Source organism: Podarcis gaigeae, assembly GCF_964106915.1.
Source record: "Podarcis gaigeae genome assembly, chromosome: 1".
In the NCBI taxonomy this organism is placed as follows: domain Eukaryota; kingdom Metazoa; phylum Chordata; class Lepidosauria; order Squamata; family Lacertidae; genus Podarcis; species Podarcis gaigeae.
In genome coordinates this window covers 15,292,109-15,307,913 of record NC_139678.1, presented here as the reverse complement: position 1 = coordinate 15,307,913, position 15,805 = coordinate 15,292,109, and the positions used below count along the sequence as shown (strand labels likewise).

The following is a 15,805-nucleotide window of genomic DNA, read 5'->3' as shown; positions in this document are numbered from 1 at the left end:
GGAATCTTTTTCAGGCAGAGAGCCATATGTAACATTTGGTGGCCACGTTCAAGTGATGGATGGGGCCAGAAGCAAAATGGAGTAATGAATATACAGTGGTACCTTGGTTCTCAAACGTAATCCATTCCAGGAGTCCGTTCAACTCCCGAGACGGTTCCAAAACCAAGGCACAGCTTCCGATTGGCTGCAGGAGCTTCCTGCACTCAATCGGAAGCTGCATCAGTCATTCAGCTTCCGAAAAACGTTGGGAAACCGGAACACTCACTTCCAGGTTTGTGGCATTTGGGAACCGATTTGTTCGTGAACCAAACCGTTTGAGTACCAAGGTAGCACTGTACATAGTACAGCAGGCTAGTTTCTGCAACACACCCTTCTCTATCCTTTGTGCAGGCAAGAAGGAGGCATTATCAGAGTTCAAGGATACATTGCACCCAGGGAAAAACATTGAAGGAAGGTGCAAAGTCGGGTTTGTGAGAGCCAAAGCATGGAGAGAAGGGTTGTGGTTTGGAGTCCCAATGGTCTTGGAGGGGCACATTTGGCCCCCCGAGTTTGAGTTTCTGCACCCTTGGTTTAAGCGAACTAAGCATGGAGGTTCAGTCTGGGCAGAATTTAGCATTTGGGAGCGGGAGCAACGATGTGGTAGGAAGACAGGTCTAATCTGAGAAGTAGTAGTCTGGAGATGTGAAGGGGAAAGAATAAGCCGATGCAAGTTGCTTCAGCTGTCTGTAAAACGGTGCCCCTTGCAGAGAGGAAGTCAAGTCCCATTAGCATTGATAGAGCAGCAAATTAAATGGATCAGAGTCCCTGTAGAATGGACGCAGCAGCATTGATTCTTTCCATGAAAGTGGCACATTATAGCTGTCTCGCACATTGCATTGGGTGGGGGCAGAAGACATTGAGACATAGTGTTGTAAACAAAATCTCCCCTTATTCCCTTATGGTGTACACAAGAGCCCTTAGGGTCCTTTGTAGGTTCTCTATCAGTAGCAGAAAATAACAGAGGCCAACCAGAGAATATTGAGAAGCAAAGCAGCTAGTAAGCCTGATCTTTATTAAAGCTGTTGCAACAGGGTGCTCCCCTCACACACAGCGGAGGAGCAGAGGAGGACCCAGAACAAAGGTGTGCCCTGCCCTTATATAGACATTTTAAATTCCCTGCCCTGGAGCTCAAGACCACCCCTCCATACATAATAAATTCATCAAAGAAGGGGTGTAACCCAAGACCACCCCCCCCCACAAACATCATACCTACATCACAGAAAAGGTGGTCTACAACAGAAATCTGAGTGCGCTGTTTATCTCCTGTCTGGCAAGTTACCTGATTGCCTTTTCTGATTGCCTTTTCTGGTAGTCTGGCCATTCCTTTGAGATGGTAATCACTTAATTCCTGAGACAATGGGAAGGTTCGCTTACCCCCTCCCTCCTGGCAGAGAAACATTTGGTCAGACTGGGAGTCAAAACGGTTTCAGGACTGTCTTCCTGTGCTGCTTCAGACATGAGGTTTATATATTTATGTACGTTTGCTTGGTACATTTATGAACATTTATTATATATATATAAGACCTTAAAATTTTTATTATAATAGGAAGGTGGCTGATACAGAGTCCATCTAGCTCAGAATTGTTTGCCCTGATTGGCTGTGGCTTTCCAGGTTTCAAGCAGGGCTCTCTCCCTCCTGGCTTCAGCTGAAGATGCCAGGGGTTGATCTTTTGCCTGCCAGGTGTGCATGCACATTAATTCACCTCACATGAAGATGCCTGAAGCTTGGGCTGTCCCTTCCTTCTTTTCCACCCTGTGCCCTGTGTCTTGGGCACAGGACTTTGCCAATACCTCCCACCTGATCCATTTACCTGCAGATGCAGTGGAAGCACACCTGGGACCTTCAAAGCATGTTCATCACATATGAACTGTGGAGGCCTCGGCTTCTGCATAGCTTCTAAGATGGTGGCCTTGTAGGCAATTCATTTGGATGGTTTTGCAGAAATAGCTTGTATAAGAAGGGCCACCTCTACAAATGTGGGGTACGTGTGCATGGATCTCAAATGCACACAGCCAATACGTTTCCAAGCACAATTCAAAGTGTTGGTGCTGACCTTTAAAGCCCTAAATAGCCTCGGTCCAGTATACCTGAAGGAGCGTCTCCACCCCCATTGTTCTGGCTGGACACTGAGGTCCAGCGCCAAGGGCCTTCTAGTGGTTTTCTGACTGCGAGAAGTGAGGCTACAGGGAACCAGGCAGAGGGCCTTCTTGGTAGTGGCACCCGCCCTGTGGAACATCCTCCTACCAGATGTCAAAGAGAGGAACAACTACCAGACTTTTAGAAGACATCTGAAGGCAGCCCTGTTTAGGGAAGCTTTTCATGTTTAATAGACTATTGTATTTTAATATTTTGTTGGAAGCCGCCCAGAGTGGCTGGGGAAACCCAGCCAGATGGGTGGGGTGTAAATAATAAATTATTATTATTATATTATAATTAGGTGGAGAGCTCTGGAGAGAGCAAAAGGGTATCTAGTGAACCACCTGGCATGATGTAGAGTGATTTATCCAGCCACTCCTCACAGCTACAGCTCATAATGTGTCACCTGCAAGAGATCAGGTAGAAGAAGAAGAAGAGTTTGGATTTGATATCCTGCTTTATCACTACTCTAAGGAGTCTCAAAGCGGCCAACATTCTCCTTTCCCTTCCTCCCCCACAACAAACACTCTGTGAGGTGAGCGGGGCTGAGAGACTTCAGAGAAGTGTGACTGGCCCAAGGTCACCCAGCAGCTGCATGTGGAGGAGCGGGGAAGCGAACCCAGTTCACCAGATTATGAGTCCACTGCTCTTAACCACTACACCACACTGGCTCACTGGTAAACTATAGAGAATTGCAGAAGAGTTAAGAACTGCAGCAAGTGAGATATGCTACCTGCTACAGGGCCAAGGGTGCTCCAGGCCCCAGGAAGTCTACCTTGGGTTTTAAAAAGAAAATTGGTGTATATAGCAGAGTTAAAAGCTGGAGAGGTGGAGCTAGCAGTCCCACCAGCCCCCATTCTGCCACATTCACACATCAAACACACAGAAGTCCCATTGGTAACGAAGAAAAGGTTCTTGCAGTTTCTTCAACATTACGAGGATGGAATTGGATTCTAAGTCTACAAGGTGGGAGTTGGTTAATCATGGCTGCATCGTGAGAAAGAGAGAGGGTAGGGAGAGGGGGAATTTGGCCAGAATGTGTATTTTCCCTGACTGTCTGTTAGCCTCAACGCTGCCCTCTCCTGGGCTTAAGCTTGCAGCTTACACATATTTAACTTGTGCACATTCAGTTTTATGCATTTGGGGGAAATATAATTAAAAATGGTGCTGAAAAGGGCACACATCTGGGGGGGAGGAAAGGCTTTGGCAATCCCACCTGCCACTGGACCCAATGTGTCTTGACTCCAGTGGAACCTTGTGTTATGTACCGTCCCCCTTGCAAACACTGCAGGTTACAAGCTCTGCTAACCCGGAAGTAGATGCTCCTGGTTGCGACTTTCGCCCCGGAATGCAAGCGGAAGTCGCGTGCCAGCAGCGCGGCAGCAGCGTGAGGCTCCATTACTGAAAGCACACCTCATGTTACGAGCAGTTTCGGGTTACAAATGGATTGAGTTCGTAACTGGAGGTACCACTGCGTACACAATTTGGGCTTTAGGTGCAATCCACGGAACGTAACCCCTGTGTAAGTTGCTGGCTTACTGTATCCAACGATCTAGAAGTTCCAATTAGGATTGTAGGATTGCTCTGGGATTCACAGGGTCATCTAAAAACATGCACCACCCTGTAGCAACCAACTCAGCTGCTAGAGCTATGAATGGCCACCTATAGGTAGGAGGTTCATAGCAATTGCTAAACCAATGGTTATGTTTTCTTGCCTTCTTTCTTTTTTATGTAAAAAACTGCAGGAGCCATCATTTCCTTGGACTATTCTGCTGGTTTTGAGATCGAGGTGTATCAGAACAGAATACTCCACACATTTCTCAGTTTGGTATGTTGCTCCTGTTCTTAGAGCTGCACATGGTTTAAGTGGGGCTGGAGGCCCTCAGTCCACCTGGGAGAAATCAGTATTGACACTACAGAACAACAACTTGAGAATGGGAAGAGACCGTTTGGAGGCCAGAGTCATATGCATCTGGATATATACATCCAGCTAACTGCCCCAGCTGACCCACAATTGTTGGTCCTGACTGACTTTGTATATTACCCGTCAACAGTACCCTCAGGACACAGAAATGACAAAACATACAACGGAAGTCACATTGTCATCCTATAACAGCTTCAAAATATAGCTAAAGATAAGCAATTAGCAAACATCGAGAATCCATCTCAGATATAATAATAGGGGATAATATTTCCAAGGCCACACCATCTCCTCTCAGGCCACACCTCTTTCCTAGGCCACATCCTCTCCCCTCAGGTCACGCCTCTTTCCCAGGCCACACCCTCTCCCCTCAGGCCACACCTCTTTCCCAGGCCACACCCTCACTAGTCACACCCTCTTTCCCAGGCCACACCCCTCACCAGCCTTGCATTGCATCCTTCCCAAGTGTTTTTGCCTGGCTGGAATGTGTCCTTGAGCTCTGATCAGGTCTTGCTTGTCTGGATGGAGGTTAGAGAAGGTTGTGTGAATGCATGTAGAAACTACTAGGCTACCTTAGAAAGATTAAAATTTATATTGGTTTCTCTGCCCACTTTCCCCCTGGCTCTTCCCACCTCTGACAAGTGGGCCCCAGAATGTTGTCCATGATGGAATGCAGCCCTTCAGCTGAAAAGGTTTCCCAGCTCCTGCTGCAGAGGCTGGGGAAGGAGAGCTGCTTTTGATATGAGGGCAACCAGCCATGTTTCTTGCTTTTCAGATGGAAGGCAAGAGGCAATGTAGTATTCTTCAACTGCAATTATTTGTTTTGCTGAAAGGCAATGGGTAAGGGTAGATCTTTAAATTCTGGGTACAGAAATGTTTCATCACGGCCTGCCAACATGCGGACGATATGATTATCAGCTTCAACGACACATTAAAGGGCTAAAAAGACTAGTGCATTTCTTGCAGTGTCCAGATTGCAAGAATCCATTCTGTATTTGGACCAGCCTCACCTGGAGTCCTGTGTGTCCAGTTCTGGGCAGCCCAGTTTAAGAAGGTGATATTGGAAGGTGTCTTAGAGGAGGAGGAAAGAGATGGCTAGGAAATCACAGCTGAAGGACCTGGGTATATTTAACCTGGCGAGGAGATGATTAAGAGGTGATGTGATGGCCATCTCCAAATATCTGAAGGGCTGTGACATAGAAGATGCAGGAATATATCATTTCTGCTCCTCTGAAGCACAAGACCCAAAACCACAAGTAAAGGGATGAGGATGTTCAATAGTGGAATAGACTATTTGAGAAGGTGGTGGAATTTCCTCCATTTTTAAGCAGATGCACAATGAACACATTTTCAGTAGTGGACTTCCTAGTCCAGCAGAGCTTTGATGCCTCTGCCAACTGTATGACTCTGTGGTGAAGGTTTAGGTATGGGACTTAATCTATCACCCATCATTCCTGAGATGAGGAGCAGCTGAGATGGGGTGATACTTCTAACCCTAGGGTGATACCCTAATCCTAACCCTAACCCTAACCCAATGATAATAAATCAGAGTTTTACGGGAGACTTGAAGAAAAGTTATCTGACTACGCAGACCAGAAAATTATATTGTTGGGAGACATGAACGGTGTGGTGTCGTTAGAGTCAGACAGACAAAGGAATACCAAAGGTAAAGAAGGGAAGTTACCCAGAACTTTCTTTTCCCTGGTCCAAAACTGTAACTTAGTGGATATTTGGAGATATAAATACCCCCTGGAAAAACAATACACCTTCCATTCAGAACCCAACGAGTCACTATCAAGACTGGATCAGATTTGGATTTCGAAAGAATTAGTTTTAAGATCGAAAAAGGTAGAGATCCAGGCCAGAACAATCTCAGACCACAACCCAGTAAAAATGGAATTGAAAGGGCAAGAAAGCAGATTAAATAGATGGAAGTTAAAGGACTATCTGTTGGATGACCAAGAGATAGTAGAAAAGGCCCAAAATAGACTAAAAGAATATTTTGAGGACAACTTAGGCAAAGGTACAAAGCCAAGGGTGGTCTGGGATGCAGGCAAGGCGGTGATGCGGGGTTTCTTTATCCAACAGAGCGTAATTAAAAATAAAAAGAGGGAAAAAGGAAAAAAAGAAATCGCACAACAAATAATGGAGAATGAACAGAAATTAAGTCAAAACCCAAAAAATAAGAAAATAAAAGAAAATATCAAGGTACTACAAGCCCAATACGCAATGCTGATAATTAGAGAGATAGAATGGAAGGTTAAAAGATTGAGACAGAGGAATTTTGAATATGCCAACAAACCAGGGAAGCTTTTAGCGTGGCAATTGAAAAAAAGGAAAGAACAGAGTATAATAAATAAGATAGTGGTGGAAGGAGTAGAGATAAACAAGCCAAAAGAAATAAGGAGAGCCTTTACGGACTTCTATGGAGGACTCTTTAAAAATACAGGAAAAAATATGACGAGAAAAATAGAGAGATATCTAAAATCCAAAAATATTAACAAAATTACTACAGCTGCAAAAGAAGAGTTAAACGCCCCAATCGAGACAGAAGAAATTAAAGCAATAATAACAGACCTAAAAAATGGGAAAGCCCCAGGCCCAGATGGGTTAACCAGTAGATACTATAAAGAGTTGGAATCGGTATTGGTGAATCCACTACAAGAAGTGATGAACAACATTCTTAAGGAAAGAGAAATACCAGAGACGTGGAAGGAGGCATTGATTACACTAATCCCCAAACAAGATCCAGACCTAGAACAAATTAAAAATTATAGACCGATCTCCCTGTTAAACATAGATTATAAGATTTTTACAGGAGTCCTGGCAAGGAGACTAAAAACTGTATTGGTAGAAAGTATTCATAAAGACCAAGCCGGCTTTCTGCCAAGAAGGCAAATGAAAGATAACATAAGGAATGTTATCAATATTATAGAATACTTAACAGAAAGATGCGACAAAGAAGGTTTATTGTTATTTGTGGACGCTGAAAAAGCGTTCGACAATGTAAACTGGGAATTCCTGCTGAAACAACTGGAATATATGGAAGTAGGTACTGAATTTTACAATGGGATAAAAGCAATTTATACCGAACAAAGAGCAAGATTAATAATAAATAATGTGGAGTCGACCGAAATAATAGTAACCAAAGGAACAAGACAAGGATGCCCGCTGTCCCCATTATTATTTATAATGATACTAGAGGTTCTACTTAATTCCATTAGAGATAATAAAGAAATCAAAGGAATCAGGGTCGGTCAACACGAATATAAGACTAAGGCTTTCGCAGACGACCTGGTTGTAACAATGGAAGATCCACTCGACTCAATAAAAGAGGTATTGGCAGAATTTGATCAATATGGGGAAGTAACGGGCTTTAAATTAAATAAAAGGAAAACAAAAATAATAACTAAAAATATGTCGGCAGATAAAATCGAGGAACTACAAAGAGAAACAGAAATAGAAGTAACCAAAAAAGTGAAATATCTGGGCATATGGGTAACGTCTAAGAACATAGATTTATTTAAAAACAACTATGAAACAACGTGGAAAAGAGTCAAAAAAGATATAGAAACGTGGGGCAGACTTAAACTGTCATTCTGGGGTAGAATAGCCACAATTAAAATGTCGGTACTTCCAAGAATACTATTTTATTTTCAAAACATCCCGGTGATCAAAGGCACAAAAATATTCAAAACCTGGCACAGGGAGATTTCCAAATTTATCTGGCAGGGAAGGAAGCCGAGAATAAAAATTAAACTATTAACGGATATTAAAGAAAGAGGAGGCTTCGCCCTGCCAGACTTGAAATTATATTTTGAGGCATCATGCCTGTGCTGGGTCAAAACATGGATAAAACTAGAAGAGGCGGAAGTGCTAGACTTAGAAGGCCACGATAATCGATTCGGGTGGCACGCATACTTGTGGCATGAGAGGAAGAAAGTGCACAAAGAATTTGGAAATCACATCTTCAGGGGCCCTCTAATGGAAGTGTGGGAAAGGTACAGAGATGTTTTGGAACCTAAAACGCCACAATGGCTGTCACCACTAGAAGCTATGGCGGTTAAAAAGAGCGATAGGAGAGCCAAATGGGTAACTTACGAACAACTATTAATGAAGGAGGAAGGAAAGTGGAAAATGAGGCCGTACGACCAGGTTAAGTCCCAAGTGTATGACTGGCTGCATTACCATCAGATAAACGGAATGTTTAGGAAAGATGTTAAAGATAAAGGTTATGCTGACAAGAGTTCTAGATTTCAAAACGAGATTTTGGAAAATAATACAAAAACTCTGTCCAAAATGTATAAACAATTATTGGATTGGAACCTAGTTGACGAGGAAGTTAAGGCAGTAATGATACATTGGGCTAGAGATCTGGGTCGCAATATCTATTTCGAAGAGTGGGAAAAACTCTGGAACCAACACCTTAAATTCACAGCCTGTGTGTTATTAAAAGAGAACCTAATGAAAATGTTCTATCGCTGGTATCTGACCCCTGCAAAACTAGCAAGAATGTACGGATCTAGCAATAAATGTTGGAAGTGCAGGGAAAAGGAGGGAACTTTCTACCATATGTGGTGGGAATGCCAAAAGGTTAAAGGGTTTTGGGAGAGTATATATAATGAAATGAAGAAAATGTTAAAATATACCATTGTTAAAAGACCGGAGGCGTTCCTGCTGGGTCTGGTGGGAAGGGAGATCAAGAAGAAAGATCATAAGCTATTCCAATATGCAACAACAGCAGCAAGGGTCTTAATAGCCAAAAATTGGAAATTAGAGGGTATACCGTCATTGGAGGATTGGAGATCGAAATTATTAGAATATGCGGAGATGGACAGGTTGACAGGAAAAATCAGATACATAAAGGATCAGAGGTTTGTCAAAGACTGGGAAAGTTTCACAAAATATCTGGAAAATCTAATTGATGATCAGATAACTCTGGTGGGTTTCAAAGATGCTCTGTAAGAGGTAAAGGGTAATGTCCAAAAGGAAATGTACAAATGGAAATGACTTATGGCATTACAAACAAAGAAACGCAGAAATAATGTTTATTAGTAGTATGGACGATTCGTGGTAAGACTGAAGGAAGTCATCTTCTTATAGAATATGTAGAGAATTGTTATGTTTGTTTGTATTTTGATTTTGTAAACCAATAAAAATTATGCACAAAAAAAAGAGATGGGGTGATACTTGCTTTCCGTGCCAAACAATTCCCGAGTTCATCTCTTGCCACCTCCAATTAAACTCGCTTGGACAAAGACTTTTGTCCAAGACTGTGGTGAATGAGGTGACTTCCGGAGGCGGCGCGAATGGCAATGGCGGTCCTCCTTGCGCTGTGAGGGGGAAGCTCCACGGAAACGGGTCGTCCGCTACGGCGAAGCGGAGACCCGCATCGGAAACCCCCAGGCAGCGAAAGCCTGTGGTCGTGGGACTCGGCGGGCGCCAGAAGCGCCCCCCGAAACGGAGAAGGGACCCCGTAAGGGGTCTCGGAACGTGGAAGGGCTGGCTGCGGTGCTGCGAGTCGATCGCTCTTTCTGTGGAGTGAAGCCGCATAGCCGCTGTCGGTGAGCGCTGACCTTTTTTCCTGGGAACATTCGATTTGAAAAGCAACAACCCGTGAGTAAAAAAAAAAGACAGAAAGAATTGGAGACTAAATTATTGTAAATTCGGCTAAAAGCGGGAGACGCAACCAGGAAGTCCGTCTTCCGCTTCTGCTTAAGATCTAAAGCAAAGGACTTTGATGTTTGGAGCCTTTGAAGAGGCGTTAAAAGTAATCAATCTGCGCATCTACTGGAGCTGTTTTCATGGAAATTTAGGATTTAATCTCTTAAGTGATTTATTTTTTAGTATGGACTGTGTTTTACCTCTTCTTTTGGAATTACAACTTTACTGAGAAACCCAGGCAGTCGGTCTGCCTGATTAACAGAACTGTCAGATTGCAGACTTTGACACTTTGTTACTTGGGTCTGTTACAAGCTGAGTGTTATTGGAACTGCTACATTGAAACACTTTTTCTGGCACTTGCTAGAAACATTGTTGTGCTTTTAAGACCAACTCTGCTAACTACAAGAAAACTGAAGGTTCTTTGGAAATTAATGGCTGTCTGGACATTGTTTTAGAAATTTTGGAACTTTGGATTAACTGGAGTTATAAACTATTGATTTTAACAACTTGGCTTTTCCCCTCAAGATATATTTGAACTCCCTCTAGAGGATTTTGGATTTACACTCGTATGTGACTTTGCTTTCTCTTTCCTTTCCTCCTATTTGGCTGTTTACCCTCTGGGCTGGTGGATTCCTATGGGAACATACTCAGTTTGACCTTGACTAGTAGACAGAACTGGAATGAGTGGCACTGGGAAAACAAGAGCGGCTAAAGCGAAAGCTAAACAAACAACTTTGACTTTAACTTCACAGCCGCGTAGATCATCTGTCCCTGCTGTTTTGCTGGCAGAGGAAGAAGGAATTAAGCAACCTTTGCTGGAAGATATGGCAGCAGGAGGATCCAACTCAGTACTAGATAAAATCTTTGAAAAATTGGAGGTTTTGGATAAAAAAGCGGATGAGCAAACGGCCAAGATTGACCAAAATACAGCCAGTGTTAATAAACTAACTGAACAAGTTGCTCTGAATGCACAATCAATTGGGAAACTATTTGAAGCCACAACAGAAAACCGCAAATTGGCCGAGGAGGCCAATCAAAAAGCTGAAGAATTAAAGCAGGAGGTAAAACCATTGCACAAGCAGATTGGTGAACAGCAGGCTTATCTGTCTATGATAGAATTACGGAGTCGGGAAAATAATCTGAGATTGAGGTCAATATTAGAACTTGAACAAGGGAATTTAATTGAGTTCCTGACAAAAGAATTTTCCAAGTTTTGGCCTTTGGAGGAAGAAAAGGACTTTAAAATTGTGACTGCTTTTAGACTTGGAAAATTAACAAGGAAAGACAGGCCCAGAGACTGCTTGATTACTTTGAGATCTAAGGAGGAAAGAGATAAAATACTAGGCCTACATTACGAAAAGTCACTTGAAATTTTGGACAGAAGAGCAGAAATTTATAAAGATATCCCAAAACAACTTTTGGACCTTAGATCCACCTACACTGAGTTAGTAAGATTGCTGAGGAGCAATTCAATTGTTTTTAGGTGGGAATTTCCCCAAGGATTATCTTTTACATTCAGAGGGAAGAAGGTGAAAATTAAAACAGCCGAGGATAAAGAAAAAATTTTGAGTGCCTACGGAGAGGACCTTCAGAAAGGGATTGAAAGACCTTCAGGGTCTGGGCCATCGCCTGCACCTACACCTTCGGGATCTGAAGATCAGGAGAAAAAGATACCACCATCAAAGGAATAACAGATTTGTCCAGGATGTCTCTGCAACTTCTGAGTTGGAATATTAACGGCTGCAATTCCCTGGAAAAAAGGAAAAGAATATTTCATGTATTGAAGAAAGAACAATTGGACATTATTTGCTTGCAAGAAACACATGTGACTAGGCTCCACAGAAAAGTGTTAATAAACAAAAGATTAGGCCAAGAATTTATCTCTTCGGACCGAGTCAAGAAAAGAGGAGTGGTGATATACGCAAAGGAGAGCCTGTCACCAAAATTTTTATTTAAAGATGAGCAAGGAAGAATTTTGGCAATTGAGATACAAAACCAAGGAGAAAAGTTTTTGATATTAGGAATCTACGCACCAAATGAGGGGAAATCGGAATTTTATAAGAAGCTGCATGAGATAATGCTGGACTATCTGGACTATGACAACATCATTATGATGGGAGATATGAATGGGGTGGCATCAACTAACATGGATAAGTCACATAGCCAAAATGTGACAAAAGATGGCAGACTACCTAAAACTTTTTTTGAACTGACTGACAATATGGACTTGATTGACATTTGGAGGACAAAGAACCCCCTGGGAAGAGAAGGAACATTCTTTTCTGAAGCCCAACTGACATGGACAAGAATCGATCAAATATGGATAACTAGAGGTCTGGCACCTAAGACAAGAAAAGTGGAAATCTGCCCAAAGACCTGCTCCGACCATAATGCTGTAAAGATGGATATGAGACTAATCCCAGACGGCTCCTTTAGATGGAAGATGAATGACAATTTGTTTAGAGATCAGGAGATTACCAAAAAGGCCCAAAAAGCTTTGAAGGACTATTTTGAGATAAATTTGAACACTACGGTGGAAAAAAGAATCATCTGGAATGCAAGTAAAGCGGTTATGAGGGGGTTTCTGATACAACAGAACACTATAAAGAAAAGAGCACAGAATGAGAAAAAAGACAAGATTTTGGAGAAAATTAAAGAATGTGAGAAGAAGCTAAGATCGAGACCGAAGTCACAGGTGATCTTGAGAGAAATTAAACTTTATCAAGCACAATACTCCAAATTGATAAATCAGGAAGTGGAGTGGAAAGTTAAGCTAATGAAACAAAGATCATTTGAATCGGCAAATAAATGTGGAAAACTGTTAGCATGGCAGTTGAAAAAGAGACAAAAATTAAATACGGTTACTAATCTAGAGATTGAAGGAAGAAATATCCAAAATCCAGTGGAGATCAGAAAGTGCTTCCAGAGATACTTCAAACAATTATATACTCAAGGGCCACAAAACAAGGTTGAGATAGAACAATTTTTGACAAAGAATGGATTACCAAAGTTGTCTCAAGAAAACAGATCAATCCTGAATTATAAAATAACACAACAAGAGATTGAAGATGCCATTCAGAATATGCAATTGGACAAATCTCCGGGGCCAGATGGGCTTACCTCCAAATATTATAAGATATTGAAAGACTATTTGATACATCCATTAACGGAGGCTTGCAATGAAATTATGGAGGGGAAGAAAGCACCGGAATCGTGGAAAGAAGCTTTCATCACATTGATACCTAAATCAGAAACTGAAAAGACACAACTTAAGAACTACCGTCCCATCTCCCTTCTAAATGTGGATTACAAAATTTTTGCAGACATTTTAGCAAGTAGATTTTAAAAAGTTTTAAACGAAGTGATCCATAAGGATCAGGCAGGCTTTCTCCCAGGTAGACATTTGTTTGCTAATACAAGGAACATTATTGATATTTTGGAACTTTTGCAAACAAATATTAATACAAGAGCAGTGTTAATATTTATAGATGCGGAGAAGGCCTTTGACAACATTTCATGGAAGTTCATGAAGAAAAACCTGGAAAGGATGGGAGTGGGACGGGGATTTGAAAATGGGATAGATGCAATCTATTCAGAACAAAAGGCTAAATTGATAGTTAACAATGTGGTGACGGAAGAGTTTAAAATTGAAAAAGGAACACGACAAGGTTGCCCTATTTCCCCTTTGTTATTCATTTCGATCCTGGAGGTGCTCCTGAATATGATTAGAGGGGACCGGTTGGTTGAAGGAATTCAGGTCGGAGCGAAACAGTATAAACTTAAAGCTTTTGCAGATGACCTAGTTTTGACCTTACAGGAGCCAGAATCTAGTACGAAAAGGGTATTACAATTGATTTATGAGTTTGGTCGGGTGGCGGGATTTAAACTAAACAAACAAAAAACTAAGGTATTGGAAAAAAACTTGACATCTTCAGAATCAGAAAGGTTTCAGAAAGAGACAGAGTTAATGTGGTTAAAAAAGTAAAATACCTAGGGGTAAACATAACAGCCAAGAATCTGAGTTTATTTAAGGATAATTATGAAAAGTGTTGGTCAGAAATTAGAAGGGATTTAGAAAGTTGGTCAAGATTGAAACTTTCCCTGTTGGGCCGAATTGCTGCTATAAAGATGAATGTATTGCCAAAGATGCTGTTTCTGTTCCAGACTTTACAGATTGTGGATAAAATGGAGTGTTTTGGGAGGTGGCAAAGAGATATCTCCAAATTTGTCTGGCAGGGCAAAAAGCCCAGAATTAAGTTTAAAATATTAACTGATGCTAAAGAAAGAGGGGGGTTTGCCCTGCCAGACAAATTTGGAGATATCTCTTTGCCATTTTTTATTATGAATCAGCAGCTTTCTGCTGGTTGAAAGATTGGCTGCTTCTTGAAAACACTGATGTTTTAGATTTGGAAGGATTTAACAACGCTTTTGGATGGCATGCATATCTGTGGTATGACAAGGTTAAAATTCATAAGACTTTCAAGAACCATATTGTTAGGAAAGCAGTGTTTAATGTCTGGACAAAATATAAAGACTTACTAGAAAACAAGACCCCAAGGTGGTTGTCACCTATGGAAGCTAAGGCTCTGAAAAGACCCAATATGGAGGCCAAATGGCCGAAGTATTGGGAAATACTAGAAAAAGATGGAGATAATTGGAGGCTGCAGAGTTTGGAGAAACTAAAAGATAAAGTGCGAGATTGGCTAGATTATGCTCAGATTAAAGAGGTTTTTAAACTGGATAAAAAGATAGGGTTCCAGGTGGAAAAATCGAAGTTGGAAACAGAACTGTTAGAACCTAAGACTAAGGTACTCTCAAGAATGTACAACTTGCTGTTAAAATGGAATACACAGGATGAAACGGTTAAATCAGCTATGATAAAATGGGCACAGGATATTGGGTATAATATCATGTTTGCCGACTGGGAAAGGTTATGGACCACCGGTATGAAGTTCACGGCATGTAATGCCTTGAAAGAAAATACTATGAAAATGATATATAGGTGGTACATGACCCCAGTCAAGCTTGCAAAAATATATCACCTGTCTGATAATAAGTGTTGGAAATGTAAGGAAACTGAAGGAACGTTCTTTCACCTCTGGTGGACTTGCCCCAGGGTTAAGGCTTTCTGGGAAATGATATATAATGAGCTGAAAAAGGTATTTAAGTATACCTTCCCTAAGAAACCAGAGGCCTTCCTTTTGGGCATTGTTGGCCAGAGGGTGCTAAAGAAGGACCGAACATTTTTTATGTATGCAACAACAGCAGCAAGGATACTTGTCGCCAAATACTGGAAAACCCAAGATTTGCCCACGCTGGAAGAATGGCAGATGCAACTGATGGACTATATGGAACTAGCAGAAATGACCGGCAGAATCCGAGACCTGGGAGAGGAAGCAATGGAAGAGGATTGGAAGAAATTTAAGGACTATTTACAAAAATATTGCAAATTGTATGAGTGCTAAGAAGGATGCGAGATTGAAAATAACATGGCACCACTAAGCTAGTTGAAAAGAATATGAGAATGAGTGAATTTTAAGAGAAAGATAAATTTTGAATAAATATCATGTCTAAATTAGGTATTTAAGACTTAGATAAAAGTATTCAAAGTTAGGGACACAATATTGGAAATTTACAAAATAAGAATTGAAACAAGGTGATAAATTGCCGGTTAAAGTTGTATAAATTTGGAACGCAGGAGCGAGAGATGTGAGGAAGTCCAAAAAGCGAAGAAAATATGGCCACTATAAGATGTTAATTCTATTTCTTTTTCTTTTCTTGCTTTGTTCTCTGTCTTCTCTGTTTTCTTTTTTATTGTACTAAGAAAACCTTTAATAATTTTTTTTAAAAAAAACAAGACTGTGGTGAATGTGGCCAGTCAGGGAAGAAGACAGAGGAGGGCCAAGTAGACCACTGCCCTCACTTAATCGCCTTCCTATTACAGTGGTACCTTGGTTCTCAAAGTTAATCCTTTCCGGAAGTCTGCTCCAAAACCAAAGCGTTCCAAAACCAAGGTGCGCTTTCCCATAGAAAGTAATACAAAA

General features: G+C 41.5%; 1 protein-coding gene across 3 annotated transcripts in view; it reads left to right on the top strand.

The window, feature by feature from the left end:
- The window catches only part of AMN (amnion associated transmembrane protein), an 84,101-nt gene that overhangs the window by 57,159 nt on the left and 11,137 nt on the right, over window positions 1-15,805 (top strand). For 2 of the 3 annotated variants that reach the window (XM_083734964.1, XM_083734963.1), the window contains exon 8: window positions 3,922-4,004. The exons of the other annotated variant lie outside the window; for it this stretch is intronic. In XM_083734964.1, the coding sequence (XP_083591090.1) occupies window positions 3,922-4,004 (83 nt within the window). The remainder of the gene's footprint in view (window positions 1-3,921; window positions 4,005-15,805) is intronic. 3 annotated transcript variants of the gene reach the window in all.